This window comes from Metopolophium dirhodum, chromosome 1 (genome assembly GCF_019925205.1).
Source record: "Metopolophium dirhodum isolate CAU chromosome 1, ASM1992520v1, whole genome shotgun sequence".
Lineage (NCBI taxonomy): Eukaryota > Metazoa > Arthropoda > Insecta > Hemiptera > Aphididae > Metopolophium > Metopolophium dirhodum.
Window position 1 is genome coordinate 59,981,466 of NC_083560.1, and position 24,140 is coordinate 60,005,605.

The following is a 24,140-nucleotide window of genomic DNA, read 5'->3' on the forward strand; positions in this document are numbered from 1 at the left end:
GTAATTTAAAGTTTTAATGGGTGGTGGGTGCGTAATGGCCAATTGGTGATAAACTATAGTATTTTAGTAATAACTATGACAAGTAGTTACAATTAGTATGACATTGAATGTCTTTATTGGGTTATTGGTGCTTCTGGATGGGTGACATATTAGACTAGCATCGTGGTTGAAATTTACAAGGTATTGCATATATACCCTTTCTCAATCAAATATTTGATGATAAAAATAAAAATAGCAGCATAAAAGGAGACAATAATAATCAAGTATATATGCGCGGGGATTTTGAATTTGTTAGCTATTGTCATTTTTGGTGATAAGAAAAATGTATATTTGTGATATTTCTTTATGCATCCATTTTGTTTCTTATGATAACAATCAGAGTCGATATGCAATATCTGTATATTTCAACCATGACTAGCATCTGAAAAATATAAATTTTGCCATGCCACTGGTGGACAGTGACTACTGAAAATCAATTTTTAAGAATGTAGAATAAAAAAACCTTGGTAGATAAATGTTTATGTGAAGAATATCTTTATCAATGTAAATATGTTTATAAATTTAAAATAAATCAGGATCAACTTTTGAGCCATAGATTGAAATTATTGGAAAATAACGGCTTGCAATTATAGTAGGCACCATATATTTAGTTGTAAGAAAAGCGTATTATATTTATCTTTTGTCTGTAACTAAAACCATCAAACATAAAATGTGTAACAGTATTAAATAATAACAAGTGGTCAAAGTAGAGGAAGGTGAGAGGAACTTATCCCAAAACTTTTTATCTTTCTAAAAGATAAGCCACTATTAATTTAATATTTATTATCACCTAATCTTCTTTGAATTTATATTATTTATATTATTAACTCATCTTTTCACTTTAATGGGTTATATTTTTGACAATTGAATAATAATCTTGTTATTTCAGTATTATATAACTTTGACCACTAGTAATTGTTCATACTATATGTTTATTTACACTCATAATATGTTAAATATACTTGAATAATTAACTGTAAACTGAATTTGATTGATAATTGATATTTTGATATTTTTATAATTATATTGGTACCATTATTGTTATATTCTGAACAAACATTAAAATTGCAGCAAGTAACGAATGAATAATCTAAAGGTACATTTTAGCACTTAAAAAAATGATATAAACTTAAGTTTTTTAAATGTAAAAATAAAAATAACCTAAAATTAAAATTAAAATTAAAAAATTATTACTATGGAGATTTTTCTTATTAGGAAACGGTTTTTACAATAAATTTACAAAATATATTTGTAGAAATATGTTTTTCAAAATGTAATAATACTTTTGATTGTAAAATTAATACTGGCGCAAACGTAATGAAATTAATTGTTTTTCTCTAAAAAATGCAAATTTATATATATAGTTATATTAAAAAAAATATTAATCTGTCAAGAAAAAAAATATATTTAATAAACAATGATAAGAAAAAAAATTAAAGCTTCAACACATACGTTTTTCTTCTAATATATACTAACAAAAATTAATTTGGTATTTATTACATGAATTAAAATCATGTGTATTAAAAAAAAACTTTTATTAAATACATTACTTAATAAATGTATAAATCAACTTTCAATAAATCATACATAATCATACCGTTAGTAATGACAGTGAAGACAGAGTGAGTCTAAGCAAAGAAGTTAATATTTTAAGATTAATTTAAGATGCAACTAACTAATTAAGAATATATATTTTGTAACCCTCAAACTTAAGAAGTAACCGGTAACTTGAATATTATTTTATAATAATCATTAGCACAACTTGGTAGGGTTATTTTCCAATGCTCAACATTATGTAATATTCACCACTTATGTAGCTCTTTAAGATAATGGTCAACTAACATAATATATTATACAGGCAATCTAATTTTTTAATTTGGAAAGTCAAGAATATTAATATGTTTCAAATTTATGAAGTATTTATGTTCAATGTGGGACATTTAACCCTCCCACATTACTATTTTTTACCATGTTTTTTTGATTTATGTCAAGATCACATGGTCAAATTATAATGTATTTATATATTATATACATAAACAAGTCATTATTTTTAAACAGATAAGAGCAGTTCATAGTTATAAAAAATAATATATATGTATATAATTATTCGGTAGAATATTTTAGGAATGTAAAAAAGGATTTAACCTAGAAAAAGAGCTTATTATGTTAATTTATTGAATTAGTTGCGCCAATGATAACAATTGTAAAAACAATAATAAAATGTAATTAAAAACAACATAAAAGATGATAGTTGCAAAAAAATGTGGGTACTTGTTTTGAGTTTAAATTTGTACTTACTGCAATTATTTGTTGGGCATGATTGTGATTTATTTACTGGTTTTAAATTATCAAATCTAATATTGGAAAAGGGATTGGGAAATTTAAGACGTTTCAGTGTATAAATTAAGTATGGATTTTAGACTGAATTCAGGATAAAAATTAAAATGTATGTGCGATAATACATATTTATATATTTTTTTTTAACAAGAGCAAAAATATTTGAATAATGTACGATTATACTCTGACAAATACTCTGAATTCAGTCTTACATTTAAAATATATAATCTAAATGTCTATAAAAACTTCGGGCTTAGCTTGTATTATTCACAGAGGGCAAAAAAAAATCATTTATGTTGCAAGTATATAAAAAAAAACAATGTCATACGAAAAAAAAATATCACTAATATAATATACTTGGCAATATTTCAACGGAGATTTAATGTAAGGGCAAACTAATGCCATCACCTCACTTAGGAGCATAATATTTGAGGTGAAGTTGTACTTCATCGCTACTGGGGTCCATTATGAGGCAAGCCTGCTTGATTATTTGGCTATAAATGAATTTTTTTTGATTAAATTTAAATTCAATTGAATAAATAACCAACTCTTATAAGAAATAAACTTACCAAAGTCATGGGTGGAAAATGTGGTGCTTGGACAACCATGTGTTGTGCTACCGATAAATGATGTCCCAATTTTGGTCCAACATTGTCTTCGGCCTTTTCTTCTTCCCTCCTCTTAAGACAAGCAGCTTTAGGATTAAGATTTCTCTCTGAAAAAAAATGAATTTAATAATTTACGTTTAATAAATAAATATATATATCTAACTTAACATTTTTAAAATAATTACAACTATTATAATCATTAATTACTATTAAGAATCATTTATTTACCTCGAACTTGTTGTTCTAATGACATGATGACTTCAACAGCCATGTTGAGAATACCCAGTTTAGTTTGAGGTTTATCGGTTTTTAGGTGTGTCATACACATCCTGCCAAGTTCTTTTAATGCTTCGTTAATGTCACGAATTCGAATTCTGAAAATAAAACATTGAAAATATAAAATAAATTATCAATGCAAAAGGTATCACATGAATTATTTAAATAACTTGTTCCTTACAAGTTTAGTTGAAGTAAATATTATTAATTATAAAATTATTATTATTTTTGTTAATAAACATAAAGAATTAGGAAAATGAATATAATATTATTTTTATAACGACTATTAAAAAATACATTTTGAACAAATCATTAATAAAAAATAAAACACTTGGATTTTAGATAAGTTCTTTGGAACTCATTTTGCATTTGTCAGGTAATGATAGCTGTGTACAAGGGGTATAGACTGAGCTCAAATGAAGGTTTGATCACTGGTTTATGTGAACAATATTTTATAATTTTTAATTTCAGTATTCAATATTAAATCTAAATAACCACAAATAGTTATCAATAAATTTAAAATTAAACCATGATATTAACATAATATAAAAATGGAGCCAAGAGCCGCACATTAAGTTGCAGGCTAAAAAGCTCACCTTTCTCGAGCGTTATTTGCTTGGCGGCGCTCCTTTTCTCGTTGAACTTTTAATTCAGGATCTTCACTCTCGTCGTCCACACTTGTACAACAGCAATACGAAATATCACAGTTAACATTAGTTTCAAACTTATGTTAAGACTTAAAAGTTAATGATTCATACTTTTATGTTCCAAGAATTTTAATTTAATATATATAGAGTAATGCAAAAAAAGTGTATATTTTCCCCAACATTATATAAACATAATTATAAGTTTTAAAATTTAAAATTAACAATATCAGTAGACATTGAATCAAAAAATTTAAACAATTGCGATATTTTACTTTATAGTCAAAGACTATTTAATTATATTTTATAAAATATAATTATTTAGAAGCTTACCTTTCACGGACATTATTGGCTTGTCTGCGTTCTTTTTCTCTGTGTGCTTTAGTTGATGGATCTTCATTATCTTCATCAGCACTAGAACAACTAAAATAACAGTCACAAAATAAGTCAATCTTATTTAATAGTCTATATGAATCAAGCGTGTAGGTGAGGTCCAATAGAGGTGTGCCAGTATTTAATGTCAACTGAACACAAAAATAACAGTACAAATATATATGATTTCTATTTTCATTTGAATCAGTACACAAGTTTGTACATTCATACTCACGCTACGCATATTTTTTTTTTTTACGTAGCTTCGCGACACTCCCGCTTCACTGGATAATTTAAATTTAATTTATGTTATAATCACGGATTACTAGAAAAATAGACTTGTGCAAGTTTACATAAACTAAATAACTAAATGACAAATTCATAAAAATTAACTCGCGAAATGTTAAATATTTAGGAGGGAATTTACATATTAGATTTAATTTAGATGGATATTTGTTCGTTTGAGGCTCTGATAATCAAACACTTGAGACACCTCTACGAAACAAAATCTGAAGTTAAGTTAAGTTAATGTGTCTTTAAGAACAAAAAGGGGAAAAATTGCACATTAAACTTACTATCGACGGGGTCGTTTTGAATTTTTATTTATAGGCGAATTGTTTGGGGGTGAATTGGCATTAACGATGTTATTTACTAACAAGTGATCACTGCTAGTAGGCTTGGTATCTGAACTGTCTGGAGGTTCTTTCCGTTTTTCTACAATAAAAAAAAATAACAATTAGATTAAATAATGTTAGAAAAATTAAAATATAGGTATTCGTAAAAAAATATTTTAATCAATGAATACATACTGATATTGCTTAGTCTTTCAATTTTGATTGGCCCATCACTGTCTTGACATGTTGAAAGTGTTTGGTAAGTATTTGGAACACCTCCAACTGTAGCAGTTGCTGAATGGGGACTTCCCTAAAAACAAATCAATAAATTATAAAAATAAAGTTAAACAAGTAAAAGCCTTAGAAAAACAAAAAAAACTTAAAAATATTGTAACTTACTAAATGTTGATGATACAATGGTACAATGCCTGAAGCGGAATGTTGAACACCAGCTAAACTTAAAGCCTGACTTTCAGCATGATTTCTTAGAACATTTATGGCATCGTCCAGTCTTTCTTCCATACGACTACCCTATAATAAAAATAAAAAATGTACTTATGAAAACAAACTACAGAAAAATAAATAATTTAAGAATTTACACCAACCCACATTCAAGCAATTAATGTTAGTACTAATTGTAGCTATTATATTTAAAAGTTAGAAATGTTAGAATATTACATACCAAATGAATAGTGCGATGGTCAGTAGGAAAATGGGGAGATCCAGGATGAGGTGGTACTACGCCAGGGGTCCAAGATCCGGCACTGTTTGCAGGCGCTAAAGGTGCCAAAGGTGGTGGTGAACTTACAGGTGTAGATGGATTTGAACTGTAACTGCTGACACTCTGGTCAGTGGGATATATCTACAACACATTGTTGTATCTTAAGAAATTGTTTTTTTTTTTTTATTCAACAAATTCATTTTGAAATAATTATTAACCACTGACGTAGGTCCAGAACACTGCAATGGTACCACAGAGGGGTGTATAAAATTTCAAGGATAGGATTCAGGTATTTTTCACATTGAAGAAAAAACATAGTCCCTACTAAACCTAACAATTATAAGAAATGTATAATGAATCGCAACGATTCTTGTTAAGTGTTATTTGTTAATAAAAGCAACAAAGCCTTCAATGGTAACTATTTAAGCATACCTTATTAATATCCCAGCGTATTTATATATATATAATATGTAGGTTAATTATGTATATTAAAATAAAGCAAATAAGTAAATAAATTTATCGTACTGATGCTAAAGTTTTGCCAAGTGTATCCCCGGGAGATTGAATAGTGGGACTGTTATGTCCTGGGTACATCATTGAGCTAGGGGTAACTGCAATTGGACTTGGTGCAGAAGGAGGAGCTCCACGCAAACTTGACATAGGTGGTAGAGGGGAAGTGCCTAGGCCATCTGTAGCAGGTGAAACACCACTAGGAGGTATACTAGCATTTGGACCAATAGTATTATAGCCCTGTGAAAAATAAACATTTATTATCACCAAACTTATGACTCAGATGTATAAAAAAATAAAATTAAAATTAAAGAAAATATAAAATATAGGTAGCTCATGTACATTTAATACAAAAAAATTATTGAAATGTAGTTATCTTTGTTTAAAAATGATATATTATTGTGATAAGTAGTAAAATTAAAATATAATTTATTCTCTAATACTAATGAGGTTGAGCAATTTATATATAATTAAAAGTTATAAAAATTATAAGTATATTGAAATAAATGATAATAATTGTTTAAGATAAAATGTAATTTTAACTTAAAAGTGTATAAAAATGATTAGATAAAACAGGTTAATATATTTTTAATAAATCCTATTAAAAATGCAAATACTTAAGTTATTTTTAAAAAATAATTAAATTAAATTGTCTCTTAATTTTATATGAAAGCTATGTAATAGAATAAAAATGGCATGATAATATATAAGTATTTTCTTAAATATTGAATCCTAACAAATAAATGCATATTTGTCACATATTACTTATATTATGTGACTTAAAAACTATTAAATTAAATAATACATTTTTATAAAAGCTTGATTTTTTTAATAAATACGAAAATATTAATGTATCATTTAAAATCTTATATAAAGTCCTATATTCAAGTATTAAAAGTATAATATTGAATTTTTTAAAATAAATTGTTAGGAAAGGCGAGAGAGCTTTTGATGGGATATGTGTAGAGATTTATTTTTAATAAATACAGAAATTGTTTATAGCACAATTATACAATTTAATATATATATTTTAAATGCCATATTGAAATTACAACAGTTCCATTAGTTTTTAAAACCAACTATTTTAGTCATGCATTATTATAAACTAAATTGTCTTTTTTTTTGTTTCATAACACTACATTTTAAAACCTTGTAATATTTTGTGCTAATGCTAATTTAAAGTTGGTATTTAAACATTTAAATCTGCATAATATGCTTTTGTGAAGTTCAAACACAAAAATAAATTATTATAGGTAACCTTAAGAACTAAAATATGAAATTGATAAATAAATGTCACAATTTAAAAGTACAAGTTAGATAATATATTTGTATTATAAAAATATAATTCAATCATTTATGTAATAAAATTGTTTTACCTATTTCCAAATTATTTACGTTTTTGGAAGACTATTATTATATTATATAATTATCTAAAATAATATTGAATTTAAAATTTTAATTAAGTATTACCAGCTTTTTAAGTGTTAAAATTATGATCAAAATAAAATAGTACAAATATCAAATAATGCAAAAAAAAAATGTTATTATACTTTGTTACACAAAAAGTTTTTATGTTTACCAAACATATTAAGAAATAACAAAATAATTTACATCTCTGTAAGTATTGGGTTTTTAAAATGTAAATAAATTATATATCTTAGTAAAAATTAGAATACATTTAAGTGATTTAACTAAGAATATTCATCAGAAAATGTCTTAATAAACATATTGTATTAGGTAAATGATTTACTATTTCTATATCTATAAATGTTTCAATTTAAAATAAATTTTTATAACACTAAAAAGTTACACCAACTATTATCTAATTATTCTTTATCAAAGATAAATGTACTAAAAATTTAAATTAAGCTAAAAGAAAATTTTTAAAAACAAAAGTTAACAATTTAAAATTATTTTACAACATAAAACATATTTAAATAAGAATGGCTACAGTGAGATCTGAATATTGTTTACGTTGTTTTCATGTTTTTTTTTTTTATGTATTAATTTGATGTTACCATTGAAGGGGAATTTGTTTGTACAGTGTAGTTCGCAGCAATATAAACATTAATAAAGCTCAAATGACCTCCCGTTAAATTAGAATTATTTCAAATTTAATGTTTTATTGTTAGCTTCAGCCCTTATAAGTGACTAAAAATAAATAATATATTCTTACCAAATTTTCTGGTGTTAGCATAGTATTTGTTGGCGGAAAATTGTTTGGCGTCATGTTTGGAGACGTGGTCAGCAACGAATTGGGTGGGTTGGTATATGTTGTATATGTTGTAGGAGACTGAAGTTGAGCAGTAGCACTAGTTGTCCAAACATCGCTATTATTTCCAGTGCCGTCTACAAATTGTAGATATCCATACAGAAAAAAATTGTTACTCAATGAAATTAACATTTTTATTTTTTAATTTTTCATTAATATAAATTACACCAATTACCCAAGTAATAAGAATCAGCATTATACACAGATGAACCAGGTTTTTGAGCAGCAAATCTAGCTGGGTCTGGTGTAAATTCATCACCACCATACTGAAACATAAATATTCAAGTCGAGATTTAGTAAGAAATAATGATAAGTATACAATATAATTATTAATATTTGACTAGGAAAATTATTAATACAGAAGTATAGACTATTTTCACGAAAATAGTTAGTGTTATTATAGTATAGATAACTTATAATATATTATTAAGAATATTAAAATGATGATTTTGAAACTGACCATAAACATAATATGTTTGCAAAAGTCAAGATGAATCGATCTGATTGCCGCCAATAGGAAATAGAGATCCAAAATGTATATTGTTTGTACCATACACTAATGTTATAATACCAATAATGTATATTATAAATGTATACCTAACACTATTATCAACAGTTATAATCGTGTAATTACACGGGACTCCACAGTTATTCGCGGGTCTGTCTGTGACTTGGTCACTAGGTTCAGACGCAGGCTATATTATACATATTATGTTCTATTTTCAAGGCTGTGGTTTTAAAGTTTCACATATTACCAGCTCGATAATATACACCGACTACTAGACCGATTGAGAAAAATATAGGCATAGCAAACATTATATGGTATACACGGGAAAACGAAACAGTACCGAACACAGCCTTGAAAAATACACAAGGCTGAAATCCAAAAACGTCAGCAGTAAGTCATCGTAAAACGTATGCGCAATTTCGGAAACAATTATTATGATGCGGATAAAAGCGCGGACGGCGGAGTAAGCTCGAGCGATTCGATTAACCGGCCGCATTAGCCGTGGGTAGTTTAGCGGTAAAAAACCTGCATGGTTTGCAATCACTTATTGTGTCGGATGGAAAATCACCGAACGTTTTGGAAGAAAAAAGTTAATTTCGCTCAGCCAAATAATATGAATTTTCCAATTTGAATTATAAAACTGCGTTTCGCGATATAACCATTATTGCGTAGCCATGAACAAAAAAAACTACATAATCCCCAGCAGTCCGATTTCCTGTATGCATACACAATAATAATAATACCTAAGGAGAAAAAATACTGCTTATATAATACGAATACTATACAGTGGTATTTATACAATAATATGTAATATGTATGTTGACGGTGATAATATACGGGTAAACTTTTAATGAGACTTGTCTCGTGCGTACACACTACTGCCCACACGACGAGGGGTACGTTTTCTCGCCACCACACACATCGTCCAGCACACATAAATTTGCTTTGTTGAAGTGAAACTGCAGTGCACCCGTAATAGGTACGATACTTCTAAGTACGTACCTATATACAGTCGAGACTTGAGAGCATTATCGTTATCGGCATTTTACCACATGACTATTTATAGGATTATTCTCAGCGGCCTCGAGGAAACCTATACCTGTATAATATATATGATATTATACGAACAAAATAACAATATAATCGCGTTAAACTTTTGTTTTTTAATTCAATTTTAATAGGGATACAAAATCGTTACTTCTTTAAAAAAAACCCAACAAAACCGCGTGACAACACTTTTGAATCGGACCAGGACTCTAGACCACGGGTATCTATTTCGTTAAACCACCCAATTGTTCACTGCAGAACAGTAAAAATAACGTATATAAGTACCTACACATAACACATATTATAATATTATTATATAGGTATATACGGTGGTATCGAATATCGATGTTGTTTTGTTCTGTGCCATCCGCTGTCTTGTCGTGAGAGTTATCATTAATAATAATATTGTGTCGTTTCGTGTTATTTATAAAATTTTGCTTTTAGCGACTCCATAGTGGGCTTAGAAACATCAAAGTCGACACAAACCAGTACGCTTTTAATTGCAGTCATTCAAAAATTCGAAATTTGTTTCGTTTTTGTGTTCCAGTGTTATAGCCAGGGGGTGGAGGCAATAAGGGCACATTTCCCCCTTATATTAGTCTAGACCGTAGTTTAGTATACAGAAATAGGTAACAAATATTATTAATATAATGATAATACTATGACAATTAATTTGTATTTATAAAAGGTGTATTTTGTGTATTAACCTAAGCATAAAATGTATTGCAGATAGTAAATATAGATTCTAGCACCGGTGTAAGATAAGGCAACTGTGTGTTAAAGTTTTTAAATTTTGTATGGTGTTATATACTATTAACTATTATTGTGGGTGATAGGTATTGCAGAATCTACCAGAATATTTTTACTGTGGATCACACGGCTATGTTTAACATAAAGCAGTGGCCTATAGGGCTTTAGCAAATAGCTTAATTACCTATAACCTTTTCACGATAGTTTCTCGGCAATCGGCATAGATAATAAAATATCCATGTTAACCAGCTCAGTGCTATCTCACATTTCATACTTTTTACAAAATGATTTTTTTTCTTCAAATGTCCATTGTTTGATAAAAAGAGTACATGTCTATTGTCTATGAACAATATGAGGATCATAAAGTACCTAATATCCAATATGTAAATAGTATAAGTGTATTAAGGTGTACCTACTGTACCTATCTAGCATTTCCAAATCCAGAGACCCCTCCCAAAAAAAATTTTTCTTGCTCTTCAGCATTGTCTTATAATATAATTTGATAAGCTTTGTTTTTCTTTAAGAATTTCTATTTTCTACCGCCTAACATGTTAAAAATAAAAAACATTAGTATTGGTTCTCGTGGGTGTGATTACCCGTCCCTATTTTTGTGTGCGGTACGTATTTTAAGTGTGCAGCCATGAATGCGTTAAAATTGTTTGTAACTTCGCTGCCCACGAGTTTGGCTGACACAAAGAAAGAGTACAGCAGTACAGTTTTTTATCTTCAAATTATAGGGGTTAAACTCATGACTTAATCCAACTGGATTAAATCACCCCGTTTAAAATGCCTAAAATACAGTGCGCGACAACATTATATTTTGTCTCAGTTGTATTCTACGAATTATAATATATGTCCATTGTCCGTTTTATGTTCTAATCAATTTAAACTTAGTATACTCGCACATTACATTGGACATTTGTGAAGACCGATTTTTCTATGTGACACTCGTTCGAAACCAATAAAAATAAATATTAATGTATCCTCTTAAAACTAAATTTGAAATGTATGAGTATAATGTATATATTTAAACATGATTAATTTAGCGTCATTGTGTAATTTACACTGTGAGCGTCTTACGTCAAATAAATCACCTCGTTTATATAGTATTATACATATTTGAATTTTGAAGACTCTTACGTAAATTGTACAGCCGATGTATGTATTAGGGATATCCTATATTAACGTGTTTACTATAATAGCACCGTTGCGGAACTGTTACACAGTTTATACCAAATAAAAAAGCGAAGCGTATAACTATAGGTACCTACTTTAAGCGAAACAGATAAATGTAAATCATAATATGACATGTGAACTTTGGCTTTATGGCTCTATCTATAATATTGTGTTTGTCTTTATTCCTTCTTGCCCAATCCCAGTATCCTACATTACGTGTCAAACCTCGTATAAAAAAGTGTTGAAATGTTATAATTTCGTCACAATGACGTTTAAATAGATATCAGGAAGATTAAAAGCTTAACGGGTAGTAGTAAACCTTTCAAGTAAAAAAACATTTCACTTTTATTTGTGAATGCACTTGCATACATACGAATACCTAGTATAGGTAACAGTAATAAAACATTAAAGGATTTCAATTTCCTAGTCTATCACTATAGACAAATGCTGACAACAGCATTGCCACTTAGATAATGACAATATAATTAATTTGTGATGGTAATAAATGTATCTTGGTGTATTCACACTTGGATAATATCTATTTGTATCGTATGAAACAAAACATATTATTATATTGACTTATTGCAATAACAAGATTGCATAATATCTCATATACCTATTCAAAAAATATATAATTTTATAAATAAAATAATTAAAAACATCTATTGTTAGGAAAAAACAAATAAAGTTTTAATATTTTGATTATTGTACAGAAATTGAAAATTAATGTTAATGGTCTATGTAAATTATTATTGCTAAATGCTAAAAATTATGATTATTAAATAATAGTCATGTTTATATGATCAACAGAAATAAGTTCTAATAAACCCATTGTTCATAATTAATCTACATTATCTAAGTAGAATATAGTACCTAATAAAGTTAAGTTATTAAATTTTAAATAGTACTAATTTGAGATAAAAAAAACGTATAGGTACAATTTTATATTTTTACGTCATGGGACTTAAGAAAAAAAACGTTAAAAATATTATGTTAAAGGCTTTTAAGCCTTAGGCTTCTCTTATATCTTTTCACTTCATTCATACAATCATATCGAAATAACCCCAGGCAACATTTCTAAATTTTTAAAGTTCAATTAAAAAAATTATATTTACCAAATAACTTTAGAAATTAATATTAAAAATAAAATAAAAATATTATGACATTACAGCTATTATAGTGTTATAGTATACCTATGAATAATACGACTTTATGGGTTGTGCGTATACTATTGTATTCACTAAATATTATTTAATTTAAATATAGTAATGGTAAAACATAACATAACATAGTAGTTTGATTATCTAGTGATCATTGCATGGTTGTATGATAAAATAAGGTTTTTAATTTTAACAACCATTAACTTTAAAACTAAGTACTTATTAGTTTTAGGCATAAGATAAGAAAAAGAAATTATTAAATAATAATCTAAAAGAGGAACATTGCACCGTGTCGTGGATTAGAAGGAAGGGAGTGCTTAAAACAAAACTGTACCTATCAAAGAACAATTTATGTGGGTTCCATCTGAATTAATTATTGAATTAAAACATATATAAATAAATGCAGTTAAACAATATGTATAATATAATAACTTTCTTGAAGAAATTAACCATTAGTGTATAGAATTAAATTGTATCGTATACCTACGATTGGACGATAGCACAATATTATGTTAACGTATTAACCACAAAAATAAATTATAATGTCTATAAAATAATACTACCTATCATAATTTAAAATACAATTTTCATTTTCAAACACCAAAAATAAAATTAGTTATTACCAACACGATTAAAAACATTGACTATGATAAGATAATCTATAATTTAAGACTCCTAATTGAAGATATTTCATCTTTTAAAACACGCACACATAACATAAGATACTAGTATGTTTATAATTTTGCTAACGCCGCGAAAACATCTATAATATAATAAGTAGTAATACAATAAAATATACAAGGTTGATGGTGACGAGAAAAAATTTAAAAAATTTTCATTCGGACAATGGAAAATTATTTTGCAATGCAATTCTTCACATTGATTGACCTTATAACATACTTAAGAGTATAATATATTATATACAATACACAGAAACGGAATCCCTGAATGCGTTAAAAATAACCACAATGGCAGATGCATCTTCAAGGAGACTTACGTGAATGGATTATTTCTTTTTCTAATGAATGATGAAAACAAGAACATAAAGAACTAGTATAATAAAGACATATTGAACGATATAATATATTATATTGTCGTACGTACGTATGTACACACTACACAGCTCTTTTATGGAAACTTGTTTTCTACTCGTTTAATTCCTTCTTTTTTTCACTGTCACAATACCAAAATATTAACAGATTGCATTCAAATGGTAACAAACAATGAATATTGTGTCACGCAACAAATTAATGAACTTAATTATATTGAGTATTATATATATATTTTGTTTAAACTTGTAAAAAAAACTCTACGTTTCAATTTTTTTTTCCAATAACAATGAAAGGCTTTTAGAAACGTATATACAATATTATATTATATACAACGTTTTGGTTCATTACCCTATGCGATTATATGTATATACGATTAAAAATGGTAAATAAGAATAACATAACAAATATAATATAAGCTTGGAAGAGTCATTATTTAAGGCTAACATAATATAATATTATCTATGAGTTACACGATCCTCAAAACTTGTTCCGGTCAATTTAATGAACAAAATCGAAATAAAATTCGATGGTACCGAATTATAAATTACAGTGTACATATTCTAATAAATACAAAATGGACGTGTTTTGTGATTTAAAAACTACGTTTCACATGTATACTGATCGCTAATGTGCCAAAAACTGTTTTAGAAACAAATGTTATTGATTTTTTTTTTAATTTCCATAATTTGGAATACAATTAATTAAAATTGTTGACGGTATGTAATTGATAAATAAGTAGGCAATAAATCCTAATTTGTCATTAAGTTTTTAGTTACCTATTTGATAAAACAATTATAAAAAAGGTATGTGGAAAAATAAAAATGATAGTACACTATAATAACGTAGAATTATATCTAACTGAACTAATCAGGACGATAGTGCATACTATATAATATATTATATTTAAACTTTATTACCCAAGACCGGTACTTTGCTCAACGGCAATTTATTGTAACGAACATATTTAAAAAAAATATATTTACTAAACACATAACATACAAATGGATTCTATAATAAATGGGTGATAATTTTTTTAACAACGATTTAATTATTTTTGAGCTAGAAGGCGTTAACAATATCTGTAGATAATATGTGTGTGATTTTATATTGAATTTCTACCCCGAATATACACACTTTATTATTAGAAACTCGTAAAATAAACATAAATTAAAGATAAAAGTAAGATAGGTAGGTATTAACCAAAAGTATAACATTTTTTGTTATGAATTGTTATGAATATCAACAAAAAATCTGTTATTCTTTTTTGAAAAAAAAAACATGTCCAATTTAATTAAAACGATTAATTATTAATTAATATATTAAAATAGTTTTTAAACAAATTTAACTAATTAAATTATAAGAAATAATATGTATAATATATACAATTTAATAAATTAAAGGTAGTTAAGCAGTAATTTTGTATCTGCACATGTAGGTACCTATATAACTGAATCAAAACAGAAAAACCAAATTTTAATTAGGGTAATAAATATTACACTATTTTAAAATGAAATATATTATTTAGAGACTGGTAAATTATACTTTTAATCTTAAAACACAATTTATTTTATATTTTTTAATAATAAAAATTTTTAAAATTTGTATACTCTTCATAATTATGAATTAATTAAATAGTTATTTAAATAAAATGAAAATTATAAATTATAACATACCTAAACATACATCATATGCCGTATTATATGTGTAGTGGAACTCACTAAGTTCGTTTGGAATCATTCGTATTATAGAAAGTTTAAAGGAGAAGATCTGTAAGCCCGTTCATTATAAGAGATGTTAATTCAAATTCTAAATGAATTCAACAAACTATATGTTTAAATTTAAATTTATTATGTCTTTACTATTTTGCATATTCTGATACAATTTTATATTTGTATAAGTATTAAGTACATAAAAAATATATTTTTTGATATACCTATAATTTTACATTTTTAAGATTATGCTAAGTTAAATCATGATTATATGAGTATTCAAATTTTAAAATAAATTCAACAACTTTTACGTTAATACAAAAATACAATTTTGTTAGAACATGAAAAGTTTTTTTTCCAGATTACCTTAACTATTACCAAACTCTTTATATGAACAGTGAAGGCATAAAAGGATGTTATTATAGTTATTAATATAGTAAGATAACGTTACTCAAATCGACCAATAGTTATATAATACATTCAAATATATGTTTTCAATTAATAAAATATTCAGGTATATTGTACGTCTAATTTTGTAATTATCTGTTATATTTTTTATAAATAGAAATAGAAATATTTAAAACCCTTAAAAATTATATCAAAAATATTTAGATTACTAGAAGTAAGAAAATTCACAGATTGATCCATTTAATATAATTTACTTCACGCCGTTGAGCGTATATATTTAATAAATTACGTTAAATATATGTATATTCCAGAGCCAAGAACCCTCCAACACCATAATCCATAAATATTTTTGCACAAAATTAATAGCTATAAATGTAATATTTTTGACTTGTTCATTGCCAAAATAAAAAACTACTTTAATAGATTGTATATACGACTATCGTGAATCGTGATACAAGTATACAACTACATAAGAAAATATTTAATGTGACGTTGAGATGATAATATTATGATGAGTATTGTGAGATTTTTAAAACAAGTATTTATTGCCGAATAAATGTATTAATATAAAATATATATTAAAACCAAGTTAAATAAACAAAATATATCATATCTGAAGGCGTTATTAGATATTATATTAATTAAATACACATTTAAAAATATGACACCAATATTATCTTTGTCTTTCACTCGCGAAACCGATAAGTAATGTATTGGTATATGATTCACTTCACTGCCTTCAATATATAAACAAATTATTATACTATAGATTTACACTGCAAACATTTATTTCCATGAGCAATAGGGGTCTCCAAATCATTGACTTAAAAGGGCTACGACCTGAGGTTCATGGCCTAGAGGCTGAAACCAAATAGACGCGCAACACTGTACGAAACACGACAAAATTAAAAATAAAACCAATCATATTATCAAGAAGAACAACTTTTTGTAATTTTAAGGAATTAATTTTATATAGTTAAGTTATAAAATTAAATTATTTTGGTTTAATGAAATTGAATTTTATAAATAAGTGTATAACAAGTAAATTCAATCATTACGAAATATATAAAAATCGATTATGTGTTTTTGTTAAAATATTTTAGTTTTTAATGCATTAATTCAGAAATTTAAATTTTTTATAATTATTGTTTTGGTTTTTTTATTTTTTACAATAAAGTGTTCCTAGTCGAAACTATCTATACCTATAGATAAATAAATTGTTTTGGGTAAAAAAGCTCGAAAATTGAATACTAGGTTCCTCGTAAATTTTTGTTACAGCAATAAAATAATATCAAAAATACAGTCAAATAGTTTTTTTTAGAAAGGTTTGCAATTCAAATATTGACATTGCAGCATACCTATATATATATTTATGCAAAACGTACAGGTAATAACGATTTACCTTCAAAAGGTTTTTGTTATTTTGTTATTCGGATTCCTTAATTTTCAAATCGTAAAAACATAAAACATTCCTCTATTTTTTAAATAACCAAAATATTTAGACTAGTTTTAAGATATTTATAAGTATTTTAAATATTCGTATTATTTTTAGTTTTTTTCTATAAATGTTGAAAAATTGTTTTGCACATTCAAAATCCTAGAAAATTTATGATAAGATTTATCATAAGTTGTAAATAGTAATTACAGCTATTTAAAAATATTAAAAATACAAAGGTTACATTTTTTTATATACTTTTTAAGTTCGAATAATGACAAAATTGGATATTTTTCCGAACAATTACTATTTTTCTTCTTTTGTTGTTTTAATTATTAATAATAAAACATATATTAATAAGCGTGGGAACATTTTTCGGCATTACATAATATATTATTATTATTTTAAGCAACTTATTCTATAAACCTACACACACTGGTCTACTATATTGACTTATAAATTATAATAACGATAATACAATATGTTCCCTATAACGTTATAATAATTAATAATATAATATCCTGAGAAATAGAGTCTGACACACCACCTCCGCTCAGGATCATTTTTCGTACCTATGCAATAATTTATCGTTGAATTCAAATTGATTACATTGATTACGTTACGTGACCTACCCAATCACGAGGTACACTCAAAATCTAGTATACAGCAGAGCGACTTTTCCAGTTTTTTTTAAATAGTTAATGTATGATCATAGTGAGATATGAGATAGTCAGAGCATTATCGTGTCCTACATTAATAAATAAAATTTGTTTTGGCAATTTAACAAAGTGATCAGTCTTTTTACGCAGACGTATAGATTCAGAATTTCAATTTGTTGGAAGGTATTCAGGAGTGCATATTATGACGTATATTATATATATAATAATATAACGTAATTAACCAACAAAGAAAAATAAATAGTGTCAAAATAATATAATTAATAATTATTATGGATTTGAAGGGAGATTATGGCCCCTGTACATACTCGCGCCTGATTATTCGAACAACAAATAAATCGTGAGTATTAAAAGTCGAATTACATTTTTACTATGAAATACAACTATTAAAACAATGATTAATAATCTAAAAATCAAATCGTTTATAGAATTACTGAATTTAAACTAGGTATATAATATTCCGTTAGGTAACTATTCAAACAAGTTTTTAGTTTAAGCTCGTAATACATTGAAAATTGCAATAATCTAATCAAATTTGTTTAACAAATTAATGGAATATGCAGTGTACATACTACATATACATCATAATCATGATATGAGCGTAAAACGAAAATGTGAAATTTATTAAATTTTAAGTTAGCTTAGACAGACAAAACGGGAGAAAAAAAAGAATCAAGCTATACTTTAGAGGTGCGGTGAGTAGGAGACCATTGTTGTGAGGATGCAGGCAGGTGTGTTTTATAACATCTGCCAACTGGTTTGGTTCACCTTACAAAATAATATAATCAACAATAAAGACCTACTTATAGCTACTTCATACAGTGTAACTGCTGCTGCCTAGTGTAAATTCGATAGAACGTTACTAAACTTTTCGAACCAGGCCAAACATTTTTAATTTCAATAAATTATATTCTACGTACAAAAAAGATTTAATGTAATCAAAGAAACCTTTACTATGTGAATTTCCAATATGTACGGACTAAATATGGTTGTTTTGTTCGAATTTAAAAAAATGTAACCACATTCTTATTAACATGTAAAATAATATCACAGACACCCAGTCATTCCAAGACGTTCCAAATCCTTTACCAGTTACATCGGATGATAGGGGTCATGTACGTCAGTATATAGAAATTATGACATTTGTGTTTATAATATTTTATTAATAAATGGCAAACAAGTTCAAATAGTCATCAACCTAATTTAAATAAAATCTATACATAATGTCATAATATAATAAATAAATATTATAGTGAAGCAATGATGAAAAAAATGATAGGGTAAAACGTAAGGCCTATAAAATGTTGTACATGTAAAACTGCAGTAGGAAATTTATTAGAGCATACATATTTTTTAAATGTGATTTTATCTTAAGGATTAGTAATTTAAACTATATACAACAAATGATTTAACTTTTTTTATATTTACATTGCATTATTCTGGAGATAATCTCCAAAGTATACAACTTTAGCTAAATATACAAATATACAATAACCAATATATAATATAAACTTTTATTCAGACGAAACCAATGCAAACGGCAGTCGATGTATTATGAAGTCGAGATAATTATAGTCGTGATGTTATAAGCTCTATTTTTACAAACACGCTTTGAACTCTGCTATTATACCATACGATAATTTTAAGACTCTATTGTTGTGTCTTGTGTGCAGTACAAAATAGCAAATGTAGTGTATTAATATTATAGTTACACTATAAAAAATATAGGTAATATAGCTTATTGAAATGCGTTAAAATTTTCCAAGAACTGTTTATACAACTTCACCCATCCACAAACTATAAGCTAGACTATTTCTTTTTTTTATAAATTTAATATATAGTATGCAGAAAAAGAGTGAGGTATGAACTGTCTTTTTTACATATTAGGAGCTGATGTATTAAATAAAACTGATATTTTGTACCACAGATGATAAAGACATTCGGAAAAGCATAAGGTTCATATAGATACAATATAAAATATAATTATTATAATGCAGCTTGGATACAGCGGTTAGGACGAGAATATAATAATGTAATTATTATTATTATAATCTTATACACGACGACATCATTCCGTGTACCTCCACATAAAAATGATATAAATATAAAGAAGTGAAGATAATTTCGAATATACCTGATGTTTTATAACATTATCATCATCAGGCGATGAGTATATCAGTCGACCGTACGAATATTTGCAGTGCTCTTTGTCGACGTCGTCGTCGCCGACGCGGTCATGCTGCAGCTGCAAGTCGACCGCGCCGCCGTCGGCCTGACAGTACGACTTATTGTTGTAGCCGCCGTAACCGTCGAGCTGCGTGAGGGCCAGCAGACCGATTCCGGTTGCGCCCCCTTCGTCTTTGCAACGGACACCGGCACCACCGCCCACGATAACGCCGCCACAACCACCGATGTCCGCCACGACGGCGGCATTACCGCAACCGCCGACAGTATCCATGACCGCGGAACCTGAGTCGGCCGGCGGAGAAACGTGTTGCAAGCAGTCGACGGGCGTCATATGGGGTTCGGGTTTCACGTCGACTTCGAGCTTGATGGGGCTGTAAGGGGCCGCGCCGGCCGATAGCCTGAGATAGAAATACGGGTCGCCCCCGCAGGGCGTCTCGTCTTCTCTGGTACGGTAGTGGTGCATGCCGGCGGCTGGCGATGATCGTCACCCCGGCGGTCGTGGTGGTTATCGTACTATATAATATTATTATATTATAATAGTACTACGAAAATCGTATACGATGGTCACCCTACTCCTCCTACGCCGCCTGCGTATATACACACCACCCTCTTTGCCCGAATATTTTCTGTTCCCCCGTCACACGCGAAATACGCGACGACGATGATGTCGACGGGGCGCGCACAGATGGTCGCTGTGAGGTACACACGCGCACGCACACGTCAGATATACTCTCTCACATACACACACACGCACGCGCGCGCGAAACGACACACGGACACGGCGGCGGCACGACGACGACGGAAACAACGCACGCAGCACGTGACGACGACGTACGAGAAGTCTCCCCGTCTGCGTCTCTATGAATCTCTCACTCGCTCTCACTCACCGCACGAAGCCACGCACTACTGGGCGGAGACTAGGAGGACGGCTTCGGCATCGTGTCCATTGTCACGGAAAGCCGCCGTTACACTGAAACGCGGGCCGCGCTGTTACGGCGAAGGAGCAACAGGCTCTACGTACGAACACACGATGCGATACGAGCGCGCACGCAACCGTGTGCGTGTGCGTATGCTTCGTATAATATGATATATATTATATACATATACATGTATACGCCACCACCTCCAAGCCGCTGCCGTACACTGTGTAGCCGCCGCCGCACTACCACCTGCCCATGCCATCGCCGCCGCTTAAACTATACTACTATGTACGTATATACGCGTGTGTATATATAATATTATATATAACATAATGTATGTGGCGCATATAAATGTATAATGTATATGGCGAGTGTATATATATATATATATATATAACCATGCGACGTGCGTGTATATAGTAATACGGCACAATAAAACGCGGAGGATATGCACTGTAGTAATACGACGATCGTGTGTACAGACCCCTCGCGCAACACTGCTGCCAACCATCGACGACGCTTCTCCTCTTAGCTCTGCGCTTGCCGCCTCTGCTGCTGCAGCAGAACTGCCGCGGGATAAAAAAAAATACACGATAGATATAATAATACATAATGTATTTTATGTAGTATGTACGCGCGGGTCTCACCGGAACAATACACACGACACTACACAATCATCGTAGTACCTAACAAATTTTTTTTTTCTCCCAAACAATAACGAGTTTAATGAATACGTTTTTTTTATATTTCAAACACCGTAATAAATGTTTCGATTATATCACACACACACTCGGCACCGTAAGTCACAAGTCAAAAACGAATACATCGCCCTACAGATGATCGTCGTCCTATAAATTATAAAAGAATATTTCAGAGGTACAGTCGCACTATCACTCGTTTTGCCGGACCGCGTTATACGCACGCAAACGATAGCAACAGATAAAATAATATTACGTACCTATATAGTATGAAAATATACTGCACATCTATCACGGAATTGTATTTATATATTTTATGCATTAGTATCTATTGTTGGTCAACCTTATTGAGATGAAATATTTCTTAAAATGTCATAACTTCGACTAATACCACCATACTCGTCAGTAAACTATAATATTATAAGTTTAAAATACCAAACGGAGTACGGACCAAAAAATATTATTAGTACAAAAACTAGGTTTACTTAAAGCTATTACATTTCGATATTTTGTTATTGCATATCAATTAATTATATAATAAGTATACACCTGCGTCTTACGTAAAATATATTTTATTTTTTCAATGGTATAATTTCAATAGTGTATTTCATTTCAGTATTACTGAAACGATGCTCACTCGCAATGAAAATTAAGCTATACCTACATTTAAAATATCAGCATGATGAACTATTTTAAAATAATATACAAATCTGCATGATGCTATTATATGGTATCAATTTTAAAGCCATACGTATTTTATGAACAGACAACGGGGATGAAATTTAATAGGCGACATTGGCAAGCAAGTATAGGAACTATAACACTATCCCCTCGATGGTATATGGTATGGTTAATATGGAAATCAGATATTCAAGATCCTCATATCCTGCATCATAATATGAAGGTTCATCTTACATAATTTTACAAGGGTTCCTTACCCTATTAAACAAAAACTAGATTTCACTGATAAAAGCTTTTTATATCTATTTTATTTAACGTTCTACCATAATATATAATATATTAAAATAAATACTTTCAGTAAATTGTATGACATTTTTTTTTTAAATATTTAAAATTACTTTACATAACCAAACGCTTTTCCAAATAAATAAATACTAAGTTACTAAAAATATATAACTTTCAATTTATTTTTAATAACAATTATTGTTATTTTATTCACATTCTATAATCAAAAAAATATATTAGATATACCTATATATGTATATATAATATATCAAACCTCACCAAGTATATTATATTATGTACGATTACGTGCGTACATGCGTAATGTCTGTTTTATCACAATTGATGCAATGTTTTTAAAAGCCAATGATTTTTCTATTAAAAACAGTATTTTTAATAAAAATTACTAATAATTCGCAAAACAAAGGACTCTTTTCATTAATTTCCTACTAATTACTTAGGAACCATACTTTTCTTCTAAGATTTACGAAATTATTATACAAAAACTTATTTCATCAAGTCATTATGAAATGGGTGTGCCGTTAAAAATTAAGATTTCATTCATTAAAACTAAAGAGCCCTTGCCGTTCAAGGCATTGGTCATGGGCCAGCATGAGCTGGAGGGAAGTGGTAGACGCACCATGACGGCGGTGTTGTCTGAATAGTTACAACCGAACACTGTATGCTGCCACGGTGTATCCTACCTACATCGGATGCCACTTTGCCAGATGTTTCAAACTATTGAACTACTGGTCCTTTCTTGCTCCGCTACAAAAATTATATTACTGCAACACACGTATATAATAATAATATCGCACTACCCTATCGCCGCGGAGGCCGAAAAGCGAACATACGTGAGAGCACGCTTCAAAGACGGACAAAAAAATGGAACGTTTTGGTAAACTCGTGCACAAAAAGAAATAGGGGACCAAATTCTATACAATATATTTATGAAAAAAAAGGTTAACAAATTACATTAAAATCAACATTTGTTACGCAGCATCATATAAATTCCATTAATAATACACAGTCCGGCGTTGGTTTCTATGAACCCGAA

General features: G+C 28.7%; 1 protein-coding gene across 8 annotated transcripts in view; it reads right to left on the reverse strand.

The window, feature by feature from the left end:
• Positions 1-384: 384 nt before the first annotated feature.
• Positions 385-24,140, reverse strand: part of LOC132936589 (transcription factor 12) — a 31,685-nt gene continuing 7,929 nt past the window's right edge. The window contains exons 1-13 of one of the 8 annotated variants that reach the window (XM_061003331.1): positions 20,450-21,585; positions 8,569-8,659; positions 8,298-8,470; positions 6,137-6,361; positions 5,573-5,752; positions 5,290-5,421; positions 5,086-5,200; positions 4,852-4,990; positions 4,238-4,327; positions 3,857-3,937; positions 3,213-3,358; positions 2,946-3,091; positions 385-2,870 (exon numbers count right to left, since the gene is read on the reverse strand). In XM_061003331.1, the coding sequence (XP_060859314.1) occupies positions 2,829-2,870; positions 2,946-3,091; positions 3,213-3,358; positions 3,857-3,937; positions 4,238-4,327; positions 4,852-4,990; positions 5,086-5,200; positions 5,290-5,421; positions 5,573-5,752; positions 6,137-6,361; positions 8,298-8,470; positions 8,569-8,659; positions 20,450-20,965 (2,076 nt within the window). In that variant the 5' untranslated portion in view covers positions 20,966-21,585 and the 3' untranslated portion in view covers positions 385-2,828. Of the gene's footprint in view, positions 2,871-2,945; positions 3,092-3,212; positions 3,359-3,856; positions 3,938-4,237; positions 4,328-4,851; positions 4,991-5,085; positions 5,201-5,289; positions 5,422-5,572; positions 5,753-6,136; positions 6,362-8,297; positions 8,471-8,568; positions 8,660-20,449; positions 21,588-24,140 lie in introns of those variants that run through there. The other 7 variants (XM_061003333.1, XM_061003337.1, XM_061003338.1 and 4 more) reach the window with 7 other exon arrangements.